A 23,590-nucleotide genomic window follows, 5' to 3' on the forward strand; every position below is an offset into this window, starting at 1 on the left:
CTCAAGGACAAGGAAAGCAAGGTCCATAACCAACAGGGAGAGGGAGAGAAACATGTTTCGGGTGTGTTCTTTAGTCTTCCATGGGATCTGGGCAGATCTAACAGTAACTTTCAAAAAGGAATCCGAAAACGTCTGCAAGGCAGGGTGAGTAAAGCAAAGAGTGTGGCAACAGATTGGATACAATTTTCAAAAGAGTGCCAACACAGCCACCATGGGCTGAATAGTCTCCGTCCATTTGGCAAATGGACATAAACACACACAGCTTTACCACACAAGATCCTGAAGGCTCTTGACAGGGTGAATACAGAGTAGAGCTTCCCCTTATGGGAGGACATGGAACTGGGATGGGAGCTATTTATAAAACCAGGGATCACCCATTTCAAACGGAGATGAGGCACGCGCTGTGAGTCTTTAGAACACTTTTTCCAAGAAAGGATGGTGGAAGCAGAATACATTTTAGGCAGAAGTAGATGGACTCTGTTCAAACTCTGGGACTGACCTGTCGGCTCTCTTCCCCCTTTGTTTGCAAAAGTAGATGACGAGCAGCCCAATGAGGATGAGGAGAACAAATCCACCAATCAGTCCTGCTACCAGCCCAGCGACATCAAACCTGTGAGCAGTGGGGCCACCTGAGGAACAAACAATGAAGATTCAGTCTGGACATCAGTGGTGGAAAAGAGAGACAGAGTGGAGTCACGGTAATGTCACTGGGCTAGTGTTCCAGAGTCCCAGTTAACAGAAACATTCGGCCCTTCAAGCCTGCTCCACTATTCAACATGATCATGGCTGATCAATCAACTCAGTCCCCTGTTCCCACTTTGTCCAGATACCATTTGACACATTTAAGTCCTAAGAACTATAACTCTCTCCTTCTTGAAAACCTTCAATGTTTTGGCCTCAACTGCTTTCTGAAGCAGAGGATTCCACTGGCTCACACTCTCTGGCTAAAGACATTTCTCCTCATCTCAGTCCTAATGACCGACCCCAAATCCTTAAATTGTGACCCTTCGTTCTGGGTTGACCGGTCATCGGAAACATATTCTGGACACATGGGTTCATATCCCATTGGAATGGCTATCAGAATCCAGTATGTAAAATCTGGAATTGAAAGCTAATCAATGCTGACCATGAAATTATCATTAATTGTTGTTGAAAAAAAAACCCCAACTGGTTCACTAATGTTCTTTAGAGAGAAGGAAATCTGCTGTCTTTACTGCATTTGGCCTATGTGTGACTCCAATGCAATGGGGTTGACTCAAAATAACCCATTCAGTTCAAGGGCAATTCAAGATGAGCAACAAATACAATTACACAACAACTTCTGCTAATTACAAACACTCAGCTCCACAATGAAGCTAACGTAATGCAGTGGTAGTGCCCTATCTCTGCGCCAGAAGTTCAAGTCTGACCTGCTCCAGAATAGTTTGTTTAAAAATAATCTATAAATCCAAGTCGAACCATCTCAGGGACACTTTGGAGATCAGGAGGGCTTGGCTGCTTGGCTAAATTAATGAGAAAAAAAAGTGAACCCATTTCCTGCTTTGGGGGTAGCAATTTCGCCCCAAGGTTGTGGGTTCAAGTCTTACTCCAGACAGCACAACATAAAGTTATCTCACTCCCTGTAAGGTACTGAGGGAGTGCTGCACAGTCAAAGGTGCTGCCTTTCCTCTGTCCCATCTGCCTTCTTGGCTAGATATAACTCAACCAATTCTGATGAAGGTTCAAAGAAAACAGAAGCCCCTCCCCCCTCCATCTTTTACCACATTACCAAAGCTGCATAGTGATCACAGGTATACCTTGAATGTCCTGAGCTGAGCACACTCCAGATGAGATGCATAACAATGCAGGAGGCTATTCAGCCCATCGTGAATACGTCTGCTGTCCAAATGATCATTACTTAGTGCTACTCCATAGCATCCCTGCAAACTGTTCCTTTTCAAATAACCATCTAAGTCTCTTTCAAATGCTTTGACTGAATCTGCCTCCACACTCTCTGACAGAGTGTTCCAGACTTGCCTCGTGAGAGGAAAAGATTTTCCTCACATCACTTTGGCTTCTTTTACGAATTCCATTAAATCAACACCCTCTTGTTCTTAATCCTTTCAGGAACAGGAACATTTTCTCCCAATGTACTCTGTCCAGAACACTCATGATTTTGAATAATTCAATTAGATCTCCTCTCAGCTTCATAACAAATGTTTTGTGTGTGTTGCTTCGACTTCTTTTGGCAATTACTTCTAAATCTTTGCCCTCTGGATACTGACCCACCAGCCAGTGAAAACAATTTCTCAAGTACTCCATAAAAGCTGTTCAAAATCTTGAACATCTCCACTATCCCTGCTCTTACTCTACCCAAAGAGCATAGCACTGTCTTCTCCAGTTCCTCATTTTCCAATCCCAACAAGTCTCTTCTGTCCTCTCAAAGGCTTTGAGACGCTCCCTAAAGAGTGGCTTCAGCCACACCCAACTTTCCATTCGCTAAAGTTCAGCGACTGGCATAGATCATGTGCTAATCTGATATAGTTAGTCAGTTACAATGAACCTCGCTGTCGCTTACCTGGTTTCATACCTTTCATATACTTCGTCCAAAACTCGCGCTGAAAAACAAAATAAACTTGAATAACAAAATAACGTGATGTTAAACCATGTCTCAGATGGATATTAAAAAAATTCCCAGATCCACAGTTCAAAGAGGAGTTGGCGGTGGAGCAGTGGTGGTTAGAGGGAACAAGGGGTTCATCCTAGTGTCCCAGATGAAATTTATTCCTCAACTAGCACCCACACTAAAATATGAACTATTCATATCCCAATGTGGGAGCTTGCTGTATGCAAATACAGTACCACAATTTCGACATCGGCACGGTGGCTTAGTGGTTAGCACTGCTGCCTCACAGCACCAGGGACCCAGGTTCAATTCCAGCTTGAGGCAACTGTCTGTGTGGAGTTTGCACATTCTCCTGTGTCTGCGTGGGTTCTCCGGTTTCCTCCCACAGTCCAAAAGATGTGCAGGTCTGGTGAATTGGCCATGCTAAATTGCCCATAGTGTTAGGTGTATTAGTCAGAGGGAAATGGATCTGGGTGGATTACTCTTCGGAGGGTCGGTATGGACTGGTTGGGCTGAAGGGCCTGTTTCCACACTGTAGGGAATCTAATCTTATCATAACAGTGACTACACTTCAAAAAGAACTTAATCGGCTATACAGCACTTTTGGACGTCCTGTAGTGTTAAAAAGGCAGAATCATTTCAGATCTGACAGAGAATGCATGGTAACATCGTAGCTGTGTTGGTACAAGTCTTTAATGTTGCTGGGCCCTGTCGTTAAAGGCATTGCTCTTTCACCTTTGGGACTGGAGTTACAATTCCAACCCAGCAGACAAGAATCCCCCCCCCGAATTCCTCCAACTCTGTTGCCTTGACCAGCTACCCATCCTGGTCTCTGACTGGGTGAGACCGTGCCATCAGTCGTCTGGGTCCTGAATCTGATTTTCCAGTCCATTACGCAGCCTCAGTTAACAGCTCTAGGGTGGAGTGAAGGAGAGTGTGGTGCCTGCACACCATCCAAACCATCCCCTTCCCACAAATCTACTTTACAGCATGTGGCAAGGAAGGGCCGCGATTAAGTCCATGAAAAAAGATCCTTTGATGTTGGATCAGCTGGCAGTTGTGACACGTTGACAGATTAGGCCATTACAGAACTGAAACCACAAAAATGCCAAGCCAAGGCAACAATTAGAGACCATTGTCTTAAAGGCCATTCACTCGGAAAGGTCACCAACCTCAGGCCCTTCAAAGCAAAGAGCCTGTAGTCCCTCAGCTCTCAAATGATACCCACTGTCTTCTCGTCATCCTCAAAGATTTCGTGAGCTTCCTCATAATTGCAGATTTCTTCATAGCATTCTCGCTGCAGATTTCCAGGGGTGATGAGTTCAAAATCCCAGCTATTGTACATCAGCTTCCGACGCAAGAAGCCAGTTGCTTGGCTTTCCTCGAGGAACACTGGACGTAATTGGAGGAGAGAAAAAAATATATAAATACATAAGAATTTTAAACCCTTAATATGAAATGTTCATAAAGACTCATTCTAATGGAGTTGAGATTCAAATCACAGAAAGCTTTGGCCATGAGATTTAAAAACTTACATATAATTCAAAGCACAAAAACATGCCTAATTGCTTCATAGTAGTGTCTATTCTCCACAAGAGCTTCCTCCTATCCCTCTTTATTTAACCCCATCAATATAACTTCCAATTTCTGCCTCGTTTATCCAGTCACCATCTGTTCTATTCACCTCAACCACTCCTTGTGTGAGCGCGTTCCACATTCTACCACACTCTGAATAAAGAGGTTCCTCTGCAAATCCCTTTTGGATTTATTAATGACCGTGTTATCTTTATGGCACTGGGTTGTGCAATTCATCTTCATCTTCAGAAACATCTTCATCACATCTACCCTTTCAATCTTCTTACATAATGGTCTGTGTCAATGTACAGCGAAACGGTTTTCTTATTTTAGAAGGATTTATTTATGGAACAGGTACAGAAAGGGAAAGGATATAGAAAGTAGACATACCTTCATCCTGAATGTCTCCTTGTTGCGGCAGTGTCCGTGCATCGATCAAAGGATTCTCGGTGAGAGTGGAGATTAGAAGGACCACATATAATAACTGACTGGTAACCATTCTGGAGGAGTCCCTAGTTCCAACAGAATGACAGAAGGTACACTGGTTACCACTACGGAGAGAAAGTTTGGGTCAGTCATTGAAAGGCTCTAGATTTGATCATGTTCCCGACTGGCGTCCCTTATTCTACCCTCCATAACCACCAGGCCATCCAAAACTCGACGATCTATGCCACAACAAGTTTCATTCCCTGTCCTGGCTACTGGATCCTGGTTAAGCAACATCTTGATTTGCTCGTTACCCTGGTTTTCAAATCCCTCCATAGCACAGACCCCTCCTGATTTCCAATCTCCTCTAGTCCCACAACCGAGATAATCAGTGCTTAACTCAATGTGACTTCTTGTACATCCTCAAACTTTAATTGCTCTACTATTGGTGGCCAACACCATGCCCCTCCCCAAAATGTTATCTGGTCTCTTAACTCAAACACTCTTGCAACACCTCCCTCCTCCTTTGACCAATCTTTTGGTCATTTGATCTAAAAATCTCTGTTTCTCCTCAGAGCGACATTCTGTATATAAAGAGCTTATGAAGCACATTTGAATGTTTCATTACTGAAAAGAGAGAGACATATGAAGCTTTGACATATCACATATTGATGGGATTAAATTAAAGAGGGATAGGAGGAAATGCAGTTTGCCTTGTACTCATCAGAGCAAAATATCAACATTTCCATCAATCACAACAATTTGTGTTTCTACATTGGGAAAGGATTGGCAACATGGCTCTTTTGCACTGGCTGGAAGTGACATAAATTCAGATACGGTGAGCCATTCTCTGTAAATGAAAGGAGTATGTTCTAGCTATGAGATTTTTATTTTAAGTTCCCTGGAGTGTGGGCAGACTATCATTCCTAGTTGTTCTCTCCAGGGTAATGCCTTGGACAGCGTTGATTTGTTAAGCAATCAAATAAAACCTTCAGTAACCTCTCTTTTCAGTAATTTGCAAGTTGTGTACCATCAAGCCACTTACGTTCAAAACAAAAAGGGGTTGCTATATAAATATAAACTATTGTAAGAAAGAAAAAGACCATTTTTGTTGTGAAAACTCCGTAGATGTCCTTCACCCAACCTTCTAGACTCCAGTTTATGGTCAAGATAGAATGCAAGGGCCAGGTTCTGGCAGGTGGGACTAGATGGGGTTGGGATATCTGGTCGGCATGGACGAGTTGGATCAAAGGGTCTGTTTCCATGCTGTACATCTCTATGACTCAATACCAGAACTTTCTATGTACGGTTTCATTGAAAGATCCCCCCCAATCCCTGTGGTTTCTGGGTGACTCTATGCCAAATAGGCCTTATCCACAATCATTTTTAAAAGATAATAAATAACAAAGTTATACAATTAAAATAACTCAACTGAGTTTGTTAAATTGCCATATGGTTTTACTGTGTTGTTGCTCCTATAAAAATCCTGGAAATAACTTTTTAATAATTCAAGAGAAGCATTTAAATTTGGCAAGTCCACCATTTATGGCCTGTCCCTAATTACCCTGGACAATACGGTAGCGAGCTGCCTATTTTAATTGCTGCAGTGCATGTGGCGGTGTAGGTACACCCACAATGCTGTTGGGGTGAGTACACCAAGATTTTGACACAGTGACACCAAAGGAACAGCGATATATTTCCAAGTCAGGATTGTGAGAACCTTACGGGGAACTTGCAGATGGTGGTGTTTCCATGCATCTGCCACTCTTGACCTTCCAGGTGGGAGCGATCATGGGTTTGGAAGGTGCTGTCAAAGGCAATGGCAAGTCGATGAAGAAGAATTGTTAATTTCCAGTGAATTCAGGACAAACAATCATCAGTAGCCTGAGCTAGCAGCTTTTGAGCCTGAGAGAGGTGTCAAAGCTAATTATAATTCAGTCCCTCTTTTATTTTCCCAAGCCATTAGAATTCGAAAAACAGAAGGAGGTCATTCAGCCCATTACCTCGGTGTCTGTCTTTTTTACTTTAGTTTAAAGTAATAAATAAATGGCTTGCTGGACCACCTTTGAGGGCATTAAAAGTTAAAGAAAAAATGTCAGAGATAGAGAGGTAGAAGAAACTGTGAATAATGTAACAAGACGTGAAAAGTTGGAAAAATAATCACATTTCTATAGCTGCTTCTGTGATCTTGAAAATTGTAAAAAAGTGTTTTAGATCCAATGATGCACTTTTGAAGTGCTGTCTTGTGTGAGATAGGGTGTAAGTGACCACGTATTTTCCCTTTTGGGCATTTTTAAAAAAACTTGCATTTTACAGTTTATCTGTATAGCAGCCTTGAAAGTACCAGGGGAGTTTTTTTTTCCCCACAGATTTCAAGATTCAGTGGGATCATGTGCTGAACAGTTTATCTAAACAATGCAAATGTTACTTTTCGCAGCAGGGAGGCAGATACAGTGAGACACTACAAAACCAGGGCTCTTTGAATTAGGAAAGGTTGCCTGGTGACTGTCTTTGGATTGGTTCAGCTGTAGTTTGTTAGAAAGTTGCAAGTGCAATGCAGTCCAGTCCGGGGCATGTCTGTCAGGCAAAATAAAAACAGAACTGCAAACTCAAAAGAAAAGTCAAGAACCTTCCTTGTATGAGATCCATCCGATTAATTGACAATCATAACGTCATTGCTAAAAGCAAAACAACTATGAGAAATAGCTCTCCATCTCTGGGTTGGCACGGTGGCTCAGTGGTTAGCACTGTTACTTCAAAGCACCAGGGAACCAGGTTTGATTCTAGCATCGGGCGACTGTCTGTGTGGAGTTTGCACATTCTCCCAGTGTCTGCGTGGGTTTCCTCCGGATGCTCCGGTTTCCTCCCACAATCCAAAGATGTGCAGGTTAGGTGAATTGGCCATGCTAAATTGCCCATAATGTTAGGTGCATTAGTCAAAGGGAAGCGTATCTAGGTGGGTTACTCTTAGGAGGTCAGTGTGGACTTGTTGGGCCGAAGGACCTGTTTCCACACCGTAGGGAATCTAATCTAAGCTTTGTAGTCAGGACTTGTGACCTACAGAAATTGTTCTCTTGGTCTGCATTTCCCACTCACATCTGCATCAAACAAACAAATGACCTGTTTTGCCCACCTTATTAGGGGCCGGGGGGGGGAACGCAAGAGAGGAGTGAGGAGATCAAAGGGACTTGGTTTAAGCTACATAATAGTAATTGAATGATCTCTCTTATGGTATTTGTTAAAATAGTGTTTATAATAATTATTTTCATGTTAATGATGAAACCCTTGTGAAATTATGTTTGTCCTGAATATCTGTCAGTCAGACAAACTGATCATCTTGATACTTTAATTGGGTAGTTACACATCAGAGATGGCCTGTGGGATAGTGGAGCTTAATTAGCCGTGCACTGTTTCCAAATGAATTGTAACAGGGGTGTAGTGGTAATGTCACGGGTAATCCAGAGGCCCAGGCTTATTCCCTAGTTACATGGATTCAAATCACACAACTGCAGCTGGTGGGATTTCAACTCAATCAATACTAACATTAAAACAGGAGCAGGACTAGACCATCTGGCCCATCGAGCCTGCTCTGCCATTCAATTAGATCATGGCTGATCTTTTTGTGGACATAACTCCACTTACCTGCCAGTTCACCATAACTCGTAATTCCTCTACTGTTCAAAAACCTATCTTCACCTTAAAAACATTCAATGAGGTAGTCTCAACTGCTTCACTGGGCAGGGAATTCCACAGATTCACAACCCTTTGCTCCCCCTTATTTTGAGGCTGTTTTCCCTCATTCTAGATCCACCTGCCAGTGGAAACAACCGTCTTGCTACTATCTTATCTATTCCCTTCATAATTTTATATGTTTCTATAAGGTCCCCCCTCTTTCTTCTAAATTCCATTGAGTATTGTCCCAGTCTACTCAATCTCTCCTCATAAGGCAACTATCTCAATTGTAGAAAGCAAACATCATTAAAGACCACAATGACTATCTTTGATTGTTTTTTTTTAAAACCTCATCTGGTTCACTAATTTCTTTTAGGAAAGGAAATATACTATCCTTATCAGGTCTGGCCTAATGTGACTCCAGGCTTGCAGCAATGTGGCTGATTCTTAATTGCTCTCTGAAATGACCCAGTAAGTAACTCTATTCAAAACAATTAAGGATGGGTAAAAAAAATGCTGACCTTGCTGACAATCCCCACATCACAGGAATGAGTGTCATAGAGATGTACAGCACAGAAACAGACCCTTCAGTTCAACTCGTCCATGCCGACGAGATATCCCAACCTAATCTAGTCCCATTTGCCAGCACTTGGCCCTTATTCCTCCAAACCCTTCCTATTCATATACCCATCCAGATGCCTTTTAAATGTTTCAATTGTACCAGCCTCCACCACTTCCTCTGGCAACTCATTCCAAACATGTATAACCCTCTGCGTGAAAACGTTGCCCCTTATGTCCCTTTTATATCTTTCCCCTCACCCTAAACCTATGCCCGCTAGTTCTGGAATGCCCTACTCCAGGGAAAAAGACCTTGGTATTTTTATGTTATGCATGCCCCTCATGATTTTATAAACCTCTATAAGGTCACCCCCCACCCCACCCCACCTCCCCCAAAAGCCTCAGATGCTCCAGGGAAAACAGCCCTAGCCTATTCAGCCTCTTCCTATAGCTCAAACCCTCCAACCCTAACAACATCCTTGTGAATCTTTTCTGAATCCTTTCAAGTTTCAATATCATTCAGATAGGAAGGAGACCAGAATTGCACATAATATTCCAAAAGTGGCCTAACCAACGTCCTGTACAGCCACAACATGACTTCCCAACTCCTATACTTAATGCTCTGACCAATAAAGGAAAGCATACCAAATGCCTTCTTCACTATCCTATCTACCTGCGACTCCACTTTCAAGGAACTATAAACCTGCACTCCAAGGTCTCTTTATGCAGCAACACTCCCCATGACCTTACTCGAATAAAGAAAGAGTGACCATATTAATGTAGGAAACACGGCTGCCAATTTACAGAGCAAGATCCAAAAAAAAAAAAACAGCAACATGACAAGGTCACTGTCAAGGAATGTGCTCAGCAGATTAGATGTTTGGTGTTTCCACTAGTGGGGAAATCTCAAAGTAGGGGCAGAATTACAGAATAAGGGGGTACTCATTTAAAACTGAGATGCAAAGGAATTTCCTCCCCCAGAGTGTAGGGAATGCGTGGGATTCTCTACGCCAGAGAGCTGTGGAGGGTAGATCACTGACAGGTTTGAAGGAAGCAATACATAGACATTTGAAATAGGAGTTGAGGGCTATGAGGAACTGGCACAAAAGAGGAGTGGAGGCCTGGGGCAGATCACAGATGGTCTTACAGAACAGTTGGTATGCAGATAGCCTAGTCTTGCTCCTATTTTGCATGTTTGTATCTTCTTCATTGGAATGGTATTCATTAATCAACCAAACTTCGAAGAGAAGATTTATGTACAGATTAATTGTGATGGGAAGTCGCCACACAGTAAGAGGGGGATGTTTTCATTAAAACAAAGAGAAATATGCATTTTCACATTACATAACTTGTCATATCTTAAAGGTAAAACCGAGACCACAGATGTGAAAGTGAAACTTAAAAAAAAAACTGGCTTCCTTCCCGTCATAGCTTTCAAGTATTGATAATCCTGTCGACAAACTTTGAATCACCCTTTGGGGACACGCCCTGAAAATCAAGAACAACTACCCGAATTCAGTTCCATTGTGTCTACCAAGCAAGTTACGGCAAGTCTATACTACACCAGGACTGTCGCAGTGTGTCACATTCTAAACTACATGGAGTGTCCCCATACACCAACTTGTAAGAGATTGTGTAAAGTTAAACAGCTTGCCAAGATTTGGTGGTCTGGGTTACACGTAGTGACAGTCTCGTTGGATAATGGTTATCTCAGCAAACAGTCAGATCCTGCAGTACAGCATAGTTATTTATCTAGTGACTGCAAACAATCACTTCCTTACTTGCTGAGTTTAAACTGATGAATCCACTGCTGAGTCTAAGGAAGGGACACTCTGGGTAAAGTGCAGCATTGTAGGTGCCTCTCCACAAGTGTGGAAGGGGTTTGTACAGAGGTCCCAGTGGTGGACGTTGGTTGCACAGGGACCCTGTCCTGTCCTGAACCTGTTTGGCAAAGACCACTCTCATCAGTTCAAAGCCCACTGTTCAACAGATGGGGTTTGCCACAATGAACCAGCCAATGATTTTTGTGTTTCCCACTCCTGAATGTTGGTGGGATCTTTCTCAGTAAAGGTTACGCTGTGGGGGGGTGGGGGAAGGAAAGAGGCCAGAATGGAAGGCAGGCAAATTGGTAAGTTGAACTGATAAGTATCAAGTGGGTAAGTAAACAGTACATAGCGCGAGAAAATGCTGGTGGAAATGAGGGCTGAAGATTCATCTCCAGATAGAAATGTGTTTGAGCCTGGGGTGGGAAGCTTGTGCAATTGGATCTCTGCCTTTTTCTTATTGCGTTCCCACAATTCAGTAACAGGGACACAAGGGCCCAAACCCAGTGTTCCCCATAGTACAACAACAACAACAACAAAGCAACATTCCACAGCCACAAGGTGCTATAGAAATGTAATTAGTTGCAGCTGTCAACAGCTAAAAGAAAGGTGATTCAAATTATGCTGAACTTGCACTTAGGGCCGCCCAGGGAAGTGACTGCATCTCCATTGACTCAGCTCCCTTGTGCGGTCAGGGGTCTGTTTTTCTGGAAGGTCCAGTTGTCAGCACTCACTGTTCAAACAGACAGACATTCGCAAACCAAACACAGAGCCAGCTGGGAGGCCAACCACAAGAAGACAACTTTATGAACCAACAGTTGGCTGCAGCGACTATCAAGCTTTCAATCACCACGGACAAACTCTTAACTGACATCTCCCAACTGTCAGCAAGATTCACACCAACAAAATTAGAATAATTTTATAACAGATGGAGAATAAATTAATTTTAAAAGCAACTGTGTCAAGCAAACAGATGCTGAAACATTCCCACTTCAAGTGCTTGGTTTCAGATCCAGTCTCGATTTTCTGATAGAGACGAGTGTGTTGTCGTTGTCCAGCGCTAAGCCCATTGACCTTTCAGCCCTGCCTCAATGTAAACTATCAGATTAAGCCTAACAGCAGTGCGGACAACTCTCAACTATTTCCAACCTCCAATCTCACACCCTCATACTTCTTAAAGGCTGGATCGTTTTCACAAAATAAAAAACGGAATCCAGGTGTGAATTTAAAATACCTTTTTATCCCCAATTCTGATTGAATTTCAGAGCCAAACTTTCCAAGCTGCCTCAGGTACCTTGACTGAATAGTAGTTCTTCATACTTGAACCTTTGATAATGAATATTCTGCCACGTGCGGCCTCACAACAAAAATGACTCTCCTCCTGTGGCTCAATTGAACCCTAAGTCGGCGACACGGTGGCGCCAGGGACCCAGCTTCGAGCCTAGCGTTGGGCAGCTGTCTGTATGGAGTTTGCATGTTCTCCCTGTGTCTACATGGGTTTGCTCCAGTTTCCTCCCACAGTCCAAAGATGTGCAGATTAGGTGAACTGGCCGTGATAAATTGCCCACAATGTTCAGGAATGTATAGGTTAGGTGCAGTTTACAGGGGTAAATATAAGGTAGGGGAATGGGTGTCTCTTCAGAGTGTCCGTGTGGACTTGTGGCGCTCAAAGGCCTGTTTCCACTGTAGGGATTATATGATTATGGTTTCATGCCTAATGGGGCAGAGTTTTGAGTGAAGAACCCACCTTGACACTTCAGTGCAGCACCAAGGGAGCTCTATGGTCAGAGGCCCTGTCTTTTTGGACGAGATGCTAAACTGAGACTCTGCCTAGCTTGCCAGGTGGATAGAAGAAGGGCCTGTGCCCGAAACGTCGAATCTCCTGTTCCCTGGATGCTGCCTGACCTGCTGCGCTGTTCCAGCAATAAAGTTTCAACTTTGATCTCCAGCATCTGCAGACCTCACTTTCTCCTCCAGTATGAAAACATCACCTCAGCTGGCTTGTATTTAGCCCCTACATTACAAATTTCCAATATTAATTTTCCACCAAAGGAAGCATGTGGTTTTAACAGATTAGAAAGGGCATTGCTGTACTCCTAAAGCCAGAAAGCTTTAGGAGTACAGCAATTTCTCTTTCACATACTTGAGCACACAACTCAAGAAATAAGATTTAAGAATCAACCATTCAGGTCCTTCTAACCTCCTCTGCCATTTGATAAGTCAGTGGCTAATCAGATTGTGGCCTCAGCTCCCCTTCCTGTCTGTCCCGTTAACCCTCAGTCAAAAAATCCGTTCAGCTCAGACTTGAACATCTTCAATGATCCAGCCTTCACTGATCCTTAGGGAAGAGAATGCTGCAAACCGTCAACACCCTAGAGGGGAGAAATAAAATTCTCATCTACCTTGAAAAGGATGGCCCCTGAAATATAGAAAGACTCCATATTTCCAGAGTTCAATGGGAGATTCTCAATTTTTAAAATACAATCTAGGCTAATTCTGTAGTGTTGGATGATTTGTCTTTCGGTTAAGTCTATATTGCAACTTTCAGTGAATTGTAGAAGATCCCAAGGAACTATTTCAATGGAGGAGCTGTGGAGCCCTAACTAGTCTCAGGGCCATTACTTATCCCTCGAACCAACATCAACTTAAAACCAACAGGTATCTATGTAATTATCTCATTGCTTGCAAGCTAATCATAAATGAGTTGCTGCATGTCCCTACATTACAGCAGTAACTTTAAATGTTATTTGGAAAAACTGAGAAGTCATGCAGTATCTGTGGAGACAAACAGAAACCTTCCCTCCTCAGATAGCTGTGTGATCTGGTGAGCTTTTCAAATTTTCTTTGTTGTTATTTCAGATTTCCAGCAGGATTTTGTTTTTGTTTGAAAGCTACTTTACTGGAATTTCCCAGGTGGACAATCATACTCATTAGCAAGTGATTGCCAATGGCAGCTTTATTGGTTGTAAAAGAAGGTAGTGAATGGTGCTATATAAGTGCAATAAATCAATGGAATTTCATTATAACAAGGTTCAATATACCTCATACTTAGTTACAGCACACGGTGTTTCATATCTCCCAAAATAGGCAAATCTTTATTTGTCTTCATTTTCCTAGTTATAAATAGACTTTTAGGAAAATAACCTGGCCCATGTATTATGCAGTCTAATTTTTGGATCCCAATATCCATGCTATACTATTGGTGGTGGTGGTGGTGGTGGTGGTGGGGGGGGGGGGGGTGTGGCGGGCAGTGTGTGGGCTTCAGAGGGGGTAAAGGGGAGGTTTACCATGCCATTGCCTCGATTGGTGTATATTAGCTTTGGGGAGAGATTAGAAAACTTGAATTGATTTTGCTAGAGTGTCAGAGGCTGAGGGGCAACCTGATAGAAGTATATGAAATCATGGTAGCCATAGACAGGGTGGATAATCAGAATCTTTTCCCAAGGTGGAAGCGTCAAATACTAAGGGCCATAGGGTTAAGATGAGAGGGGTGGGGGTGGAGTTTAAAAGGACTTGTGTGAGGCAAGTTTTGTTTTAAAAAGGCAGAAAATGGTAGGTGCCTGGAATATGTTGCCAAGGGAGATGGTCATCGCAAATAATAATAGCAATGTTTAAGTGGCTTTTAGACACAAATAGGCAGGGAACAGAGGAATACAGACCATGTACTGACAGACAGGATTGGTTTAGAATGGCATCATGGTTTGCATAGAAGTGATGCGGAGGGGCTGGTGTTGGACTGGGATGGACAAAGCCTGAAGTCACATGACACCAGGTTGTAGACCAGCAGGTTTATTTGAAATCACAAGCTTTCAGAGTGCTACTCCTTTGTCAGGTGAAATGAACTTCACGTGATGAAGGAGCAGTGCTCCAAAAGTTGGTGATTTCAAATAAACCTGTTGGACTATAACCTGGTGTCATATGACCTCTGATTTTGCCATGGACGTGGTGGGCAAAGGGCCTTTACTGGATTGTTCTATGTTTTATAATCTACTTCCACTGTACATCAGATGTGAAGATGGTTAAAAATACAGCAAGAATTGGCATCTGGATATTAACTTGTAATAAACTGAGCACACGTTCCAGATATTTCATAGGACTGAACGCAATAAATTATATGACACAGCATTGTCAAAGTACAGAATGAATTCTGCGGTGGAAGTGACAACTCTGGAATCATTTAAAATGAAAGTGATTTGCAAGAGGTTGACTGTGGGTTTTATCTGCATAGATGAACTAAAGTACAAATAGTCACTGACAATTGTAATGAGCCAGTGATAAAATATTTCATATGGCTGTGAGCATTCCTCGCAGGGCTGAAGACATTCAGAATATGGATGGACAGTGTTTCCGTTTCCACTTTGTTTTGGTCCTCCTACTTTCTCCCTACCTCTGCCCTTTCCTCCACTCCCTACCCTGACCTGAGCCTGTTGTTTGCCTTCGGTTTTGATTCGGCCAATATGATTCAGTGCAGGTGGACTTCACCCTCCCTTTAACCTCAGGGTGTCTGAACCGACTGCAGATGTGCCTGGTGAACAAGTGGGAAAGTCAAATTGTGCAATTCTGTACATTTCAGTTGGTTGGCCAAGCCAAGCCCAATTGGAGTATGTGTGTCATGTTTCCTAATCGCTGGCTGTACTAAATGACCTGGTCTCAGGTGCCCCATGTTCAGAGGGCTAAAGTTGGCCTCAGTACCCCTATTAATGAGAAAGCAGGTGGGCAATGATCAGAAAAGGATTCCATTCCAAATCACTGTCCTGAGATCCCAGCTGGAATCCATGAATCTACACATTAGGAATGGGTGTAGGCCACTCTGCCCCTCAAGCCTTCTCTGCTGAGATTAAGGCTGTTCCAAATACATGTACTCCACATTCCCACCTACCCCTCCCCCCAAATAGCCTTTCACCTCTTGCTCAAGATGTCTCAAAATATCTGTAAAAACACTCTCACTTCCTCAAAACGCTGTGAAAACAGATTTCCATTTTTGAGAACGTCTGTTTTAAAAGGGGCAACCTCTTATTTTTGTAAGCAATGACCCCTGCTTTCAGACTCTCTGAGTAGGAATCAGCCCCTTCACATCCACCCTGTCAAAACCTCTCAGGATCTTATATTTTCCAATCAAGGCACCTCTTTCTCTTCCAAAATCTAAAAATTGAAATGTAGATCAGAAGACTTGCATTTGTATAGCACCCCTCACTACATGGGGGGGTATCCTAATGCAATGAAGTGCTGTTGGAATGGAGAAAAGGTTTTAGCCAGAGCACAGCAAGATCTCATGGGCAGTACTGTGATAACAACCAGTTAACTTTGTGATGTCGATCGAGGGATAAATATCGGCTTAGACCCTGGGGTTCTCCTGTTCCTTCTCAAAACAGTGCTATAGTGTCTTCCGCAACCACCCTCAAGAATGACAGATGTGGCCTCCATCTGGTCTCACTATTCAAAAAGTAGTAACTCTGGCCGGCCTGCACTCCCTCAGAGCTCGCCCCTGCCAAAGGGTGTCAGCCTGCACTTTGTGCTCAGGGCTCTGGTGGGGGTCTTGCTCCTATGGCCTCCTGGCTTTAGCACAGTGTGTAGCTCTCCTTCTGTGTAGCCAGCTTGGTATCCAACAGGTGATGTCACAGAAGTGCCTCACAGAGAACTGAATGGGGAATCTGAAATATTACTTTAAATTCAAATCTCAGGAATAGTAAGGAGCTGTAAATTCTATCTTGTTGCAAACAAATTCCAAAAACAATTTGTTACCTGCAAGAAGTGATGGACAAATGGACTAAAATCCCAGGGAGGGAGGAATATTTTGAAATAATCCATGGAATCTCTACATATGGAAACAGGCCACTCAGCCCAACAAGTCCTTACTGACAATGGTTGAAAAAAATAGTTCTATTTTACATGGAATTAACACACTGACAGCACAGAAGGAGGTCATCATTCAGCCCACTATTCCAGGCTCCAGCCAACCAATATACTCTCACACATGTCAGCTTTGCCCATACGTAAGACTGTATGTTAATCCCTGACTCTTTCCCCATTGCCTCTTCACTGGGGAGGTGTTGGTGCAGTAGGAATTGCCCTTGACTAATTACCCAGAACCTTAAGCTAACGTTTGGGGGACACGGGTTTGAATCACACCATGTAACCATCCCTTCTATGTCGCTAACACCTTCTAGGGATGACAGATGTCCTTCCTCACCTGGGTCTGGCCTACACAGGATCCCACAACAACACCGCTGACTCTTAGCTGCCCTCTGGGCAATTAGGGATGGGCACTAAGTGCTGCCTAGCCCACATCCAGTGATCATTTTGTTTTTTTTAAAAAAACACTTTGCCTCTTCCCAGAGAGAGGCCATTCAGCCCGTGCCAGAACCTTGAAAAGGCAACCCAACTGGCCTGAAGGAATGCCCTGAACTTTTCCTGATAGGCTCAACCTGAGTAGCTTCCCTGGACGGGAGGACAAAACAAGTGTGCTCTCCCCCAACCCTCCTTAAATCGCGCTTTTTAACCAAACACCTTCCCTCCCAACACGATGATCATCACCCTCCCCAGAACCGAATGGGGGAATACAAACAAGCCAGCGCAGTAGGGCCGTGGCGAAACAGGACTCGGGAGAGGATCCATGTGGAAGGGGTAAAAGAGGGTTAAATACAAACTCACTGGAAACCAGCCAGGACAGAGCTCCGGCCTTTCCCAGACCACATTGATCTCCCACTTTCGGCTTTTATTTACAACTGACTCACCAAAATAAAACAAAATCCCCCCTTTTGCTTTAAAACTAATACGAACGCAAGTGCGTGGGAGCGCGGGTTACGAAAGGATTAAAATATCGATTCGTATCTAAATCCAGAAATGAATTCTCCCGGGGACGAGGGAGTTAAACAATAAAAGAACAAAATTAAGTGAGGAAAAAACCTGAATAAACAGGAGAATCGAGTCTGAAAGCGGCGCTTGACGTTCGCTCACCTGTTTAAAAAGTAACTCGATACAATAAGAGTTTGGAAAAACTATAATTTTTTTTCCTTTTCGCTGATTTAGGGGAGAGAGGTGAATCCGAGACGGTTCCCTCTCCCGACAGGAATAAAAGGACACATTGAAGCGAAAACTGTTGCGAGTTGAATTGTGAAACTTACAGGATGAAATCCACGATCCCCGCCTGTTCTTCTCTGGGTCCAGTTTCGGGTCAGTTTCACAGCGAGAAAAGACCAAGTGATTGAGTCAATTAAAAATCCCGGATCCTCGACAGAAGCGGCTCGCCCTCCCTGTGCCTCTCCACAAATCGCCAACTTCCCTCTCTTCCTCCTCCCACAAGTCAGATAGGTGTAAACAGGAGACGCTAGGAAAACAACCTTCCCAAAGAGACAGAAACAAAACGCGCTGATCATTGACTGGGTTAACTCAGCCGCCCATCACGTGCTCGCGACAGGTAACAAGGAAATGCAGCGATCACTGTGCATTTATGTAGAGTCAGTTAGACTCGAAACGTCAGCTCTTTTCTCTCCTTACAGATGCGGCCAGACCTGCTGAGATTTTCCAGCATTTTCTCTTTTAGTTTTAGATTCCAGCATCCGCAGTAATTTGCTGATATACTTGCTATCTCTCTCGCATGGGGCCAATCTGTGAGGTTTTTTGAGATGATTAAAGGAGTTATTTGGATGGGGTGGTTGGAGAAAATCTGTATCATCCGGTGGGGAAGCCCAAAAAAAAGAAAAATCCTATGATCTTTCAAAGTGTTTTCTTGCCAATTAAGTACAATTAAAATGCACCATTCTTGTCCAGTGGGAAACAATAGAAGATCAACTTCAAATTAGATTTTTGCTGTTCAGAGATAAAGTCAGGATCAAGCATTTAAAAAAAATATTCCTGGGATATGGGCAATACCATTTATTGCCTATGCCTAGTTGCTTCTGAGAAAAGGATAGTGAGCTGCCTTTTTGAACCGCTGCAGTCCGTGTGGTGTAGGGACATCCACTGTGATGTTCGGGAGGGTCTTCCAGGATTTTGACCTGGTGATATTGAAAGAATGGGGATATAGATCCCAGTCAGAAATCTCTATGATTTGGAAGGGGGCTTGTGGGTAGTGATGTTACCATGCAACTGCTGCCCTTATCATTCTCGTTGGTCAAGATTGCAGATTTGGAAAGTGCGGTTACACAGAGGATGGTGGAAATCTGCAACTTTCTCGTTGAAAAACCTGTTGAGGCCGAAGGGGACACAGTGAGAAATGGGCAGAGTTGAAATCTGGGGATAGATATTTCACCCAAGGATAGTCAGGCCAGGGTTATCAGGGAAGGTGATTGATGTAGCAAGCACAATAGGCAGCTGCTGCAAGGCATGGTTTGAGCAGTATGTTTCTTGTTTCATACAAATATTGTGCACACTCAGATACAACTTGTTGGTTCAACAATTATTTCTTCTATATATTTTCTATCCTTCTACTGCACATAACCAACTATCACAATATGGGGATACACCATGAGGCAAAAACTTATCATACTCTAGAGAAATACAAATTTGATGGAGAGCAGGATATTTTGAAAAGAAAAATCCATTATTTGCTCACATTTAGATTGAAACAGGCCCTTCAGCCCAACGAGTCCACACCGACCCTCCGAAGAGTAACCCATTCCCCCTAACTCTAGGGGCAATTTAGAATGGTCAATTCACCTGACCTACACATCTTTAGGCTGTGGGAGGAAACCGGAGCACCCAGAGGTAACCCACACAGACACGGGGAGGATGTGCAAACACCACACAGACAATCGCCTGGGGCTGGAATCGAACCCAGATCCCTGGTGCTGTGAGGCACCAGTGCTAACTACGGAGCCACCATGCCGCCCCTTTAAACATTCACAGACAAGTGATCAACATTTTGAAAATTGAATATATACATTTTTTTTCCAAATTTATTGGCTCGCTAAACGCAAATTAAGTGTTGTGTCCCATACATGCCAGTGACAACACTTCAAAGGGCATTTAATTGCTTATGAAGCACTTTGAGACAATCAGTGGCTGTAATAAGTGCTATAAAAATGCAAATCTTTCCTTAATTTTCTCTTCTGTTATCTCCAACAATTAAGCCAAATGGGTGCAGCTTCAAAAACAAGCAAGCAGCTTGAAGCCATCCAGAACGGCTCGTTTGATTTGTCTGTTTGCCACTGGACTATATGTGGCAGCCAATCCAATATAGACATGGTATGCTCATGCTGTGTAAGATCTATATCATGTGTTGCACTAAAGTAGTGTTCCGTCAACTGCCAAGTCTTCCAAAATTCTGATGTGCTTGAGTAGTTGTTGAGTTAGTTTAGCCATGATTGGAGGAGCAGGGTTGAGGGCTAAATTGCCCATTCTTGATAAATTCTTGTTCCTTATTTACTATAGATGATTTGAACATAACATGACTCTTGCCTTTGTCAGTTTTGCCACCCAACCTGGAACTAATCATTGGGGCTCTGTTTACAAGAACGACTGCCAAATTATCAACCATGGGAAGGACTTCTTCATGAGTCAGAAGGCAATGGGTTTAAATTTTACTCTGAAAAATTTATCACCTAGTCACTGGCGACCATCCTGAAGAAGACCCCTTTATTTCCTAGTCTCTGCCTTCTGCCAGTCTTCCAATCTTCTATCCATGCTCCACAGTCCTTGTCCCTAGCACTATGGGCTCTTACCTTATTAGCAGCTGCCTGTGCTGCACCGAATCAAAGGCTTTTTGGAAATCCAAGTAAATCACATCCACTGCTTCCCCTCACCCACTTTGTCAAAGTGGCTTATTACCGCCTCAAATAATTCTAACAGATTTGGCAGGCATGGCCTCGCCTTGACAAACCTGTACTGACTCCACCCTACTTTACCATGTACTTCCAAGTACTCTGCAATCTCATTCTTGATAATGGACTCTAAAGTCTTACCAATGACTGATGTTAGGCTAACTAGCCTACAGTTTTCTGTCTTCTAACTCTCTCCATTCTTAAACAGGGGTGTAATATTAGCCATTTTCCAGTCCTCTGGGATGGTCCCTGACTCCAGTAATTTCTGAAATATCACCACCAATGCCTTTCGAATCTCCTCAGCTATCTCCTTCAGAACCCTGGGGTGTAGTCCATCTGGTCTGAGTGATTTATTGTCCTTTAAACCTTTCAGTTTCCCTCGCACCTTCTCCTTAATGATGGCCACTTTACTCTCCTCTGCCCCATGACTCTCTTAAAGTTCTGTTGTGCTGCTGGTGTCTTCCATTGTGAAAAGTGAAACAAAATACCTGTTCAGCTCCTCCATCATTTCTTTATTCCCCATTATCACTGCCTCATTATCCAGCAGTCCAATGTCCACTCTTTCCTCTCTCTTACCTTTTCGATATCTAAAAAGACTCTTGTAATCTTCTTTTATATTACAAGCTAGCTTACTCTCATCTTTCATCTTAATCCCCTTATTGCTTTTTTAGTTATCCTCTGCTGATTTTTAATAAGATTCTCAATCCTCTGGCTTCCCACTAATCTTTTTCTTTTACCTTTATGCTGTCCCCGACTTCCCTTGTCAGCCATGGTTGCCTCATCCTCTACTTAACGTGTTTTTTCTTCTTTGGGATTAATTTCCACTGAGCCTCCCAAATTACCCCAGTAACTCCTGCCATTCCTGCTCCACTGTCTTCCCTGCTTGGCTCCCCTTCTAATCAGCTCTGGCCACTCCTCCCTCATGTTTTTGTAGTTACCATTACTTAATTGTAATACCATTACATCTGATCCAGTCTTCTCCTTCTCACTCTCAGGATGAATTCTGTCATGTTATGGTCATTCACCTTCAGCTCCCTAATCAAGTCTGCCTCATTACACATCACCAAATCCAGATTTGTCTGTTCCCTCATGGGTTCTACAACAAGCTGCTCCAAAACATCATCTCGTAGACATTCCATAAATTCCTTCTCTTGAGATCCATTATCGAAATGATTTTTCCAGTCCATCTGCATATTGAAGTCCCCCATGATGATTGCAATAGTGCCTTTCTTACACATGCCTTTTCTATCTCCTGATTTATTTTCTTTCCTACACCCTGGCTACTGCTCAGAGGCCTGTACACAACTCCCATCAGGGTCTTTGTCCTTTGTGGTTCCTCAACTCTACCCATACAGATTTTATACCTTCCGACTCTATATCACTTCTTGCTGTCGATTTAATTTCATTTATTATGAACAAGGTAACTCCGCCCTCTCTGCCCATCTGCCTGTCCTTTCGATCGGGCACATTGGATATTTAGTTCTTAGCCCTGATCCCCTTGCAGCCACGTCTCTGTGATCACAACATCAGCCACAACATCATTCATACCAATTTCAATTTGCACTATAAGCTCATTTACCCTGTTTTGTATACTGAATGCATTTAAGTACAACACCCTCAGTCCTGTATTGACTGCTCCCCTTCTAATAATTGTCACCTTATCTGTTGTACCTGAAGTTAGACTCCTGACTCTTTCCATATGTTCTGTCCTATTGCTTATTCTTGAAACTTTAACCTCTGCTGAGCCGTCCCCACCTTTAACCTTTTCCATAACTTTCCATGCAACTGAACCCACACCCCGCTGGTTGGTTTAAAGCCCTACTCACAGTCCTAGTTATGCGATTCACAAGGTCTCTGGTCACAGCATGATTCAGGTGGAGCACATCCCATTGGAACAGCTCCCTCCTCCTCCAGTACTGATGCAATGTCCTATGAATTCAAACTCATTTTTCCCACACCAATCTCTGAGGCACATGTTTACCTCTTTAATCTTGTTGACCCTGTGCCAGTTTGCTTGTGGCTCAGGTAGTAATCCAGAGATTATTATCTTTTTGGTTCTCCCTTTCAATTTAGCCCCTAGCTGTTCATATTCCCTCAGAGAACCCCTTTTCTCTTTCTGTCTATATCATTGGTACCCACGTGGACCACAACAACTGGATCTTTCCCTTCCTCTGCAACCAAGATATCCTGAACCCGGGTACCAGGCAGGCAATACAGTTTTTGGGACTCTCAATCCTGGTTACAGAGAACAGTGTCTATTCTCCTGACTATACCATCTCCTATTATAATTACATTTTTCTTTTCTTCCCCCTCTTGAATGGCTTTACAATGATGCTATAGTCAGTTTGCTCACCCTCTCTACAGCCCCCACTCTCATCCACACAGGGAGTGAGAATCTCAAACCTGTTAGACACAAGCTCAAGGGCTGAGACTCCTTCAGCACTATCTCCTAGATCCCTCTATTTGCCTTGCCCATAGTCATACCCTCCTGCCCCTGACCACTGACCGAATTTAAGGCAGTTAATCTAAGGGGTGTGACTGTCTCCTGAAAGACAGCTTCCAGGTAACACTTTCCCTCCATGTTGTGTCGCAGTGTTCCAAGCTCAGATTCTGAGTTGGACTTCGTCAAGCAACCAGCACTTGCAACAGATGTGGTCATTAGGAACCACAATGAGTCCAATAGCTCCCACATCGTGCAATTACTATACATTGTCCGGCCTGGCATCTCTCTTTTAAATCCTTAGTCTTTAATTTGATTTTTAAAAATTTCGTACCATTCTTTTATTTTGTATTATGTAAATATTTCCCTATTTACCTAGGTAAATTAGTAACTAACATCAACCAATGAACATACGCGTTTCCTGTGATGTCACTGTTTTGTGCTCGGCCCTAAATCCTAAGATTCAATTTATCCTGAAATATAACCTTACAAACTATGAACCAAACAAAGCAAGCAAAGTGATCCTCTATTCTTCTGTACTGAATTCCCACATTGCCTACCCCAAATTTTCTTTGAGAAGGTGACCAAACAGGTGATGTGGGTAAAGAGGTTGATATGGCATATTAGGTATGGCATATATGAATTTCAGTAAGGTGTTGGATAAGGTTCCCATGGTAGGCTATTGCACTTGCATGGGGTTGAAGGTGATTTAATGGTTCGGATCAGTAAT

General features: G+C 43.2%; 2 protein-coding genes across 6 annotated transcripts in view; one reads left to right on the forward strand and one right to left on the reverse strand.

Annotated features, from left to right (window-relative positions):
• The window catches only part of prrg2 (proline rich Gla (G-carboxyglutamic acid) 2), a 39,881-nt gene that overhangs the window by 7,052 nt on the left and 9,239 nt on the right, over positions 1 to 23,590 (reverse strand). The window contains exons 2-6 of one of the 5 annotated variants that reach the window (XM_043679679.1): positions 17,784 to 17,999; positions 4,571 to 4,692; positions 3,834 to 3,997; positions 2,558 to 2,597; positions 500 to 629 (exon numbers count right to left, since the gene is read on the reverse strand). In XM_043679679.1, coding sequence (XP_043535614.1) covers positions 500 to 629; positions 2,558 to 2,597; positions 3,834 to 3,997; positions 4,571 to 4,679 — 443 coding nt within the window. In that variant the 5' untranslated portion in view covers positions 4,680 to 4,692; positions 17,784 to 17,999. Of the gene's footprint in view, positions 1 to 499; positions 630 to 2,557; positions 2,598 to 3,833; positions 3,998 to 4,570; positions 4,732 to 17,616; positions 17,687 to 17,783; positions 18,083 to 23,590 lie in introns of those variants that run through there. The other 4 variants (XM_043679678.1, XM_043679677.1, XM_043679682.1 and 1 more) reach the window with 4 other exon arrangements.
• Positions 18,052 to 23,590, forward strand: part of LOC122542204 (nitric oxide synthase interacting protein) — a 38,096-nt gene continuing 32,557 nt past the window's right edge. The window contains exon 1 of the mRNA XM_043679676.1: positions 18,052 to 18,076. The gene's annotated coding sequence lies outside the window, so the exon portion shown is untranslated. The remainder of the gene's footprint in view (positions 18,077 to 23,590) is intronic.

This window comes from Chiloscyllium plagiosum, chromosome 39 (genome assembly GCF_004010195.1).
Source record: "Chiloscyllium plagiosum isolate BGI_BamShark_2017 chromosome 39, ASM401019v2, whole genome shotgun sequence".
NCBI lineage: Eukaryota > Metazoa > Chordata > Chondrichthyes > Orectolobiformes > Hemiscylliidae > Chiloscyllium > Chiloscyllium plagiosum.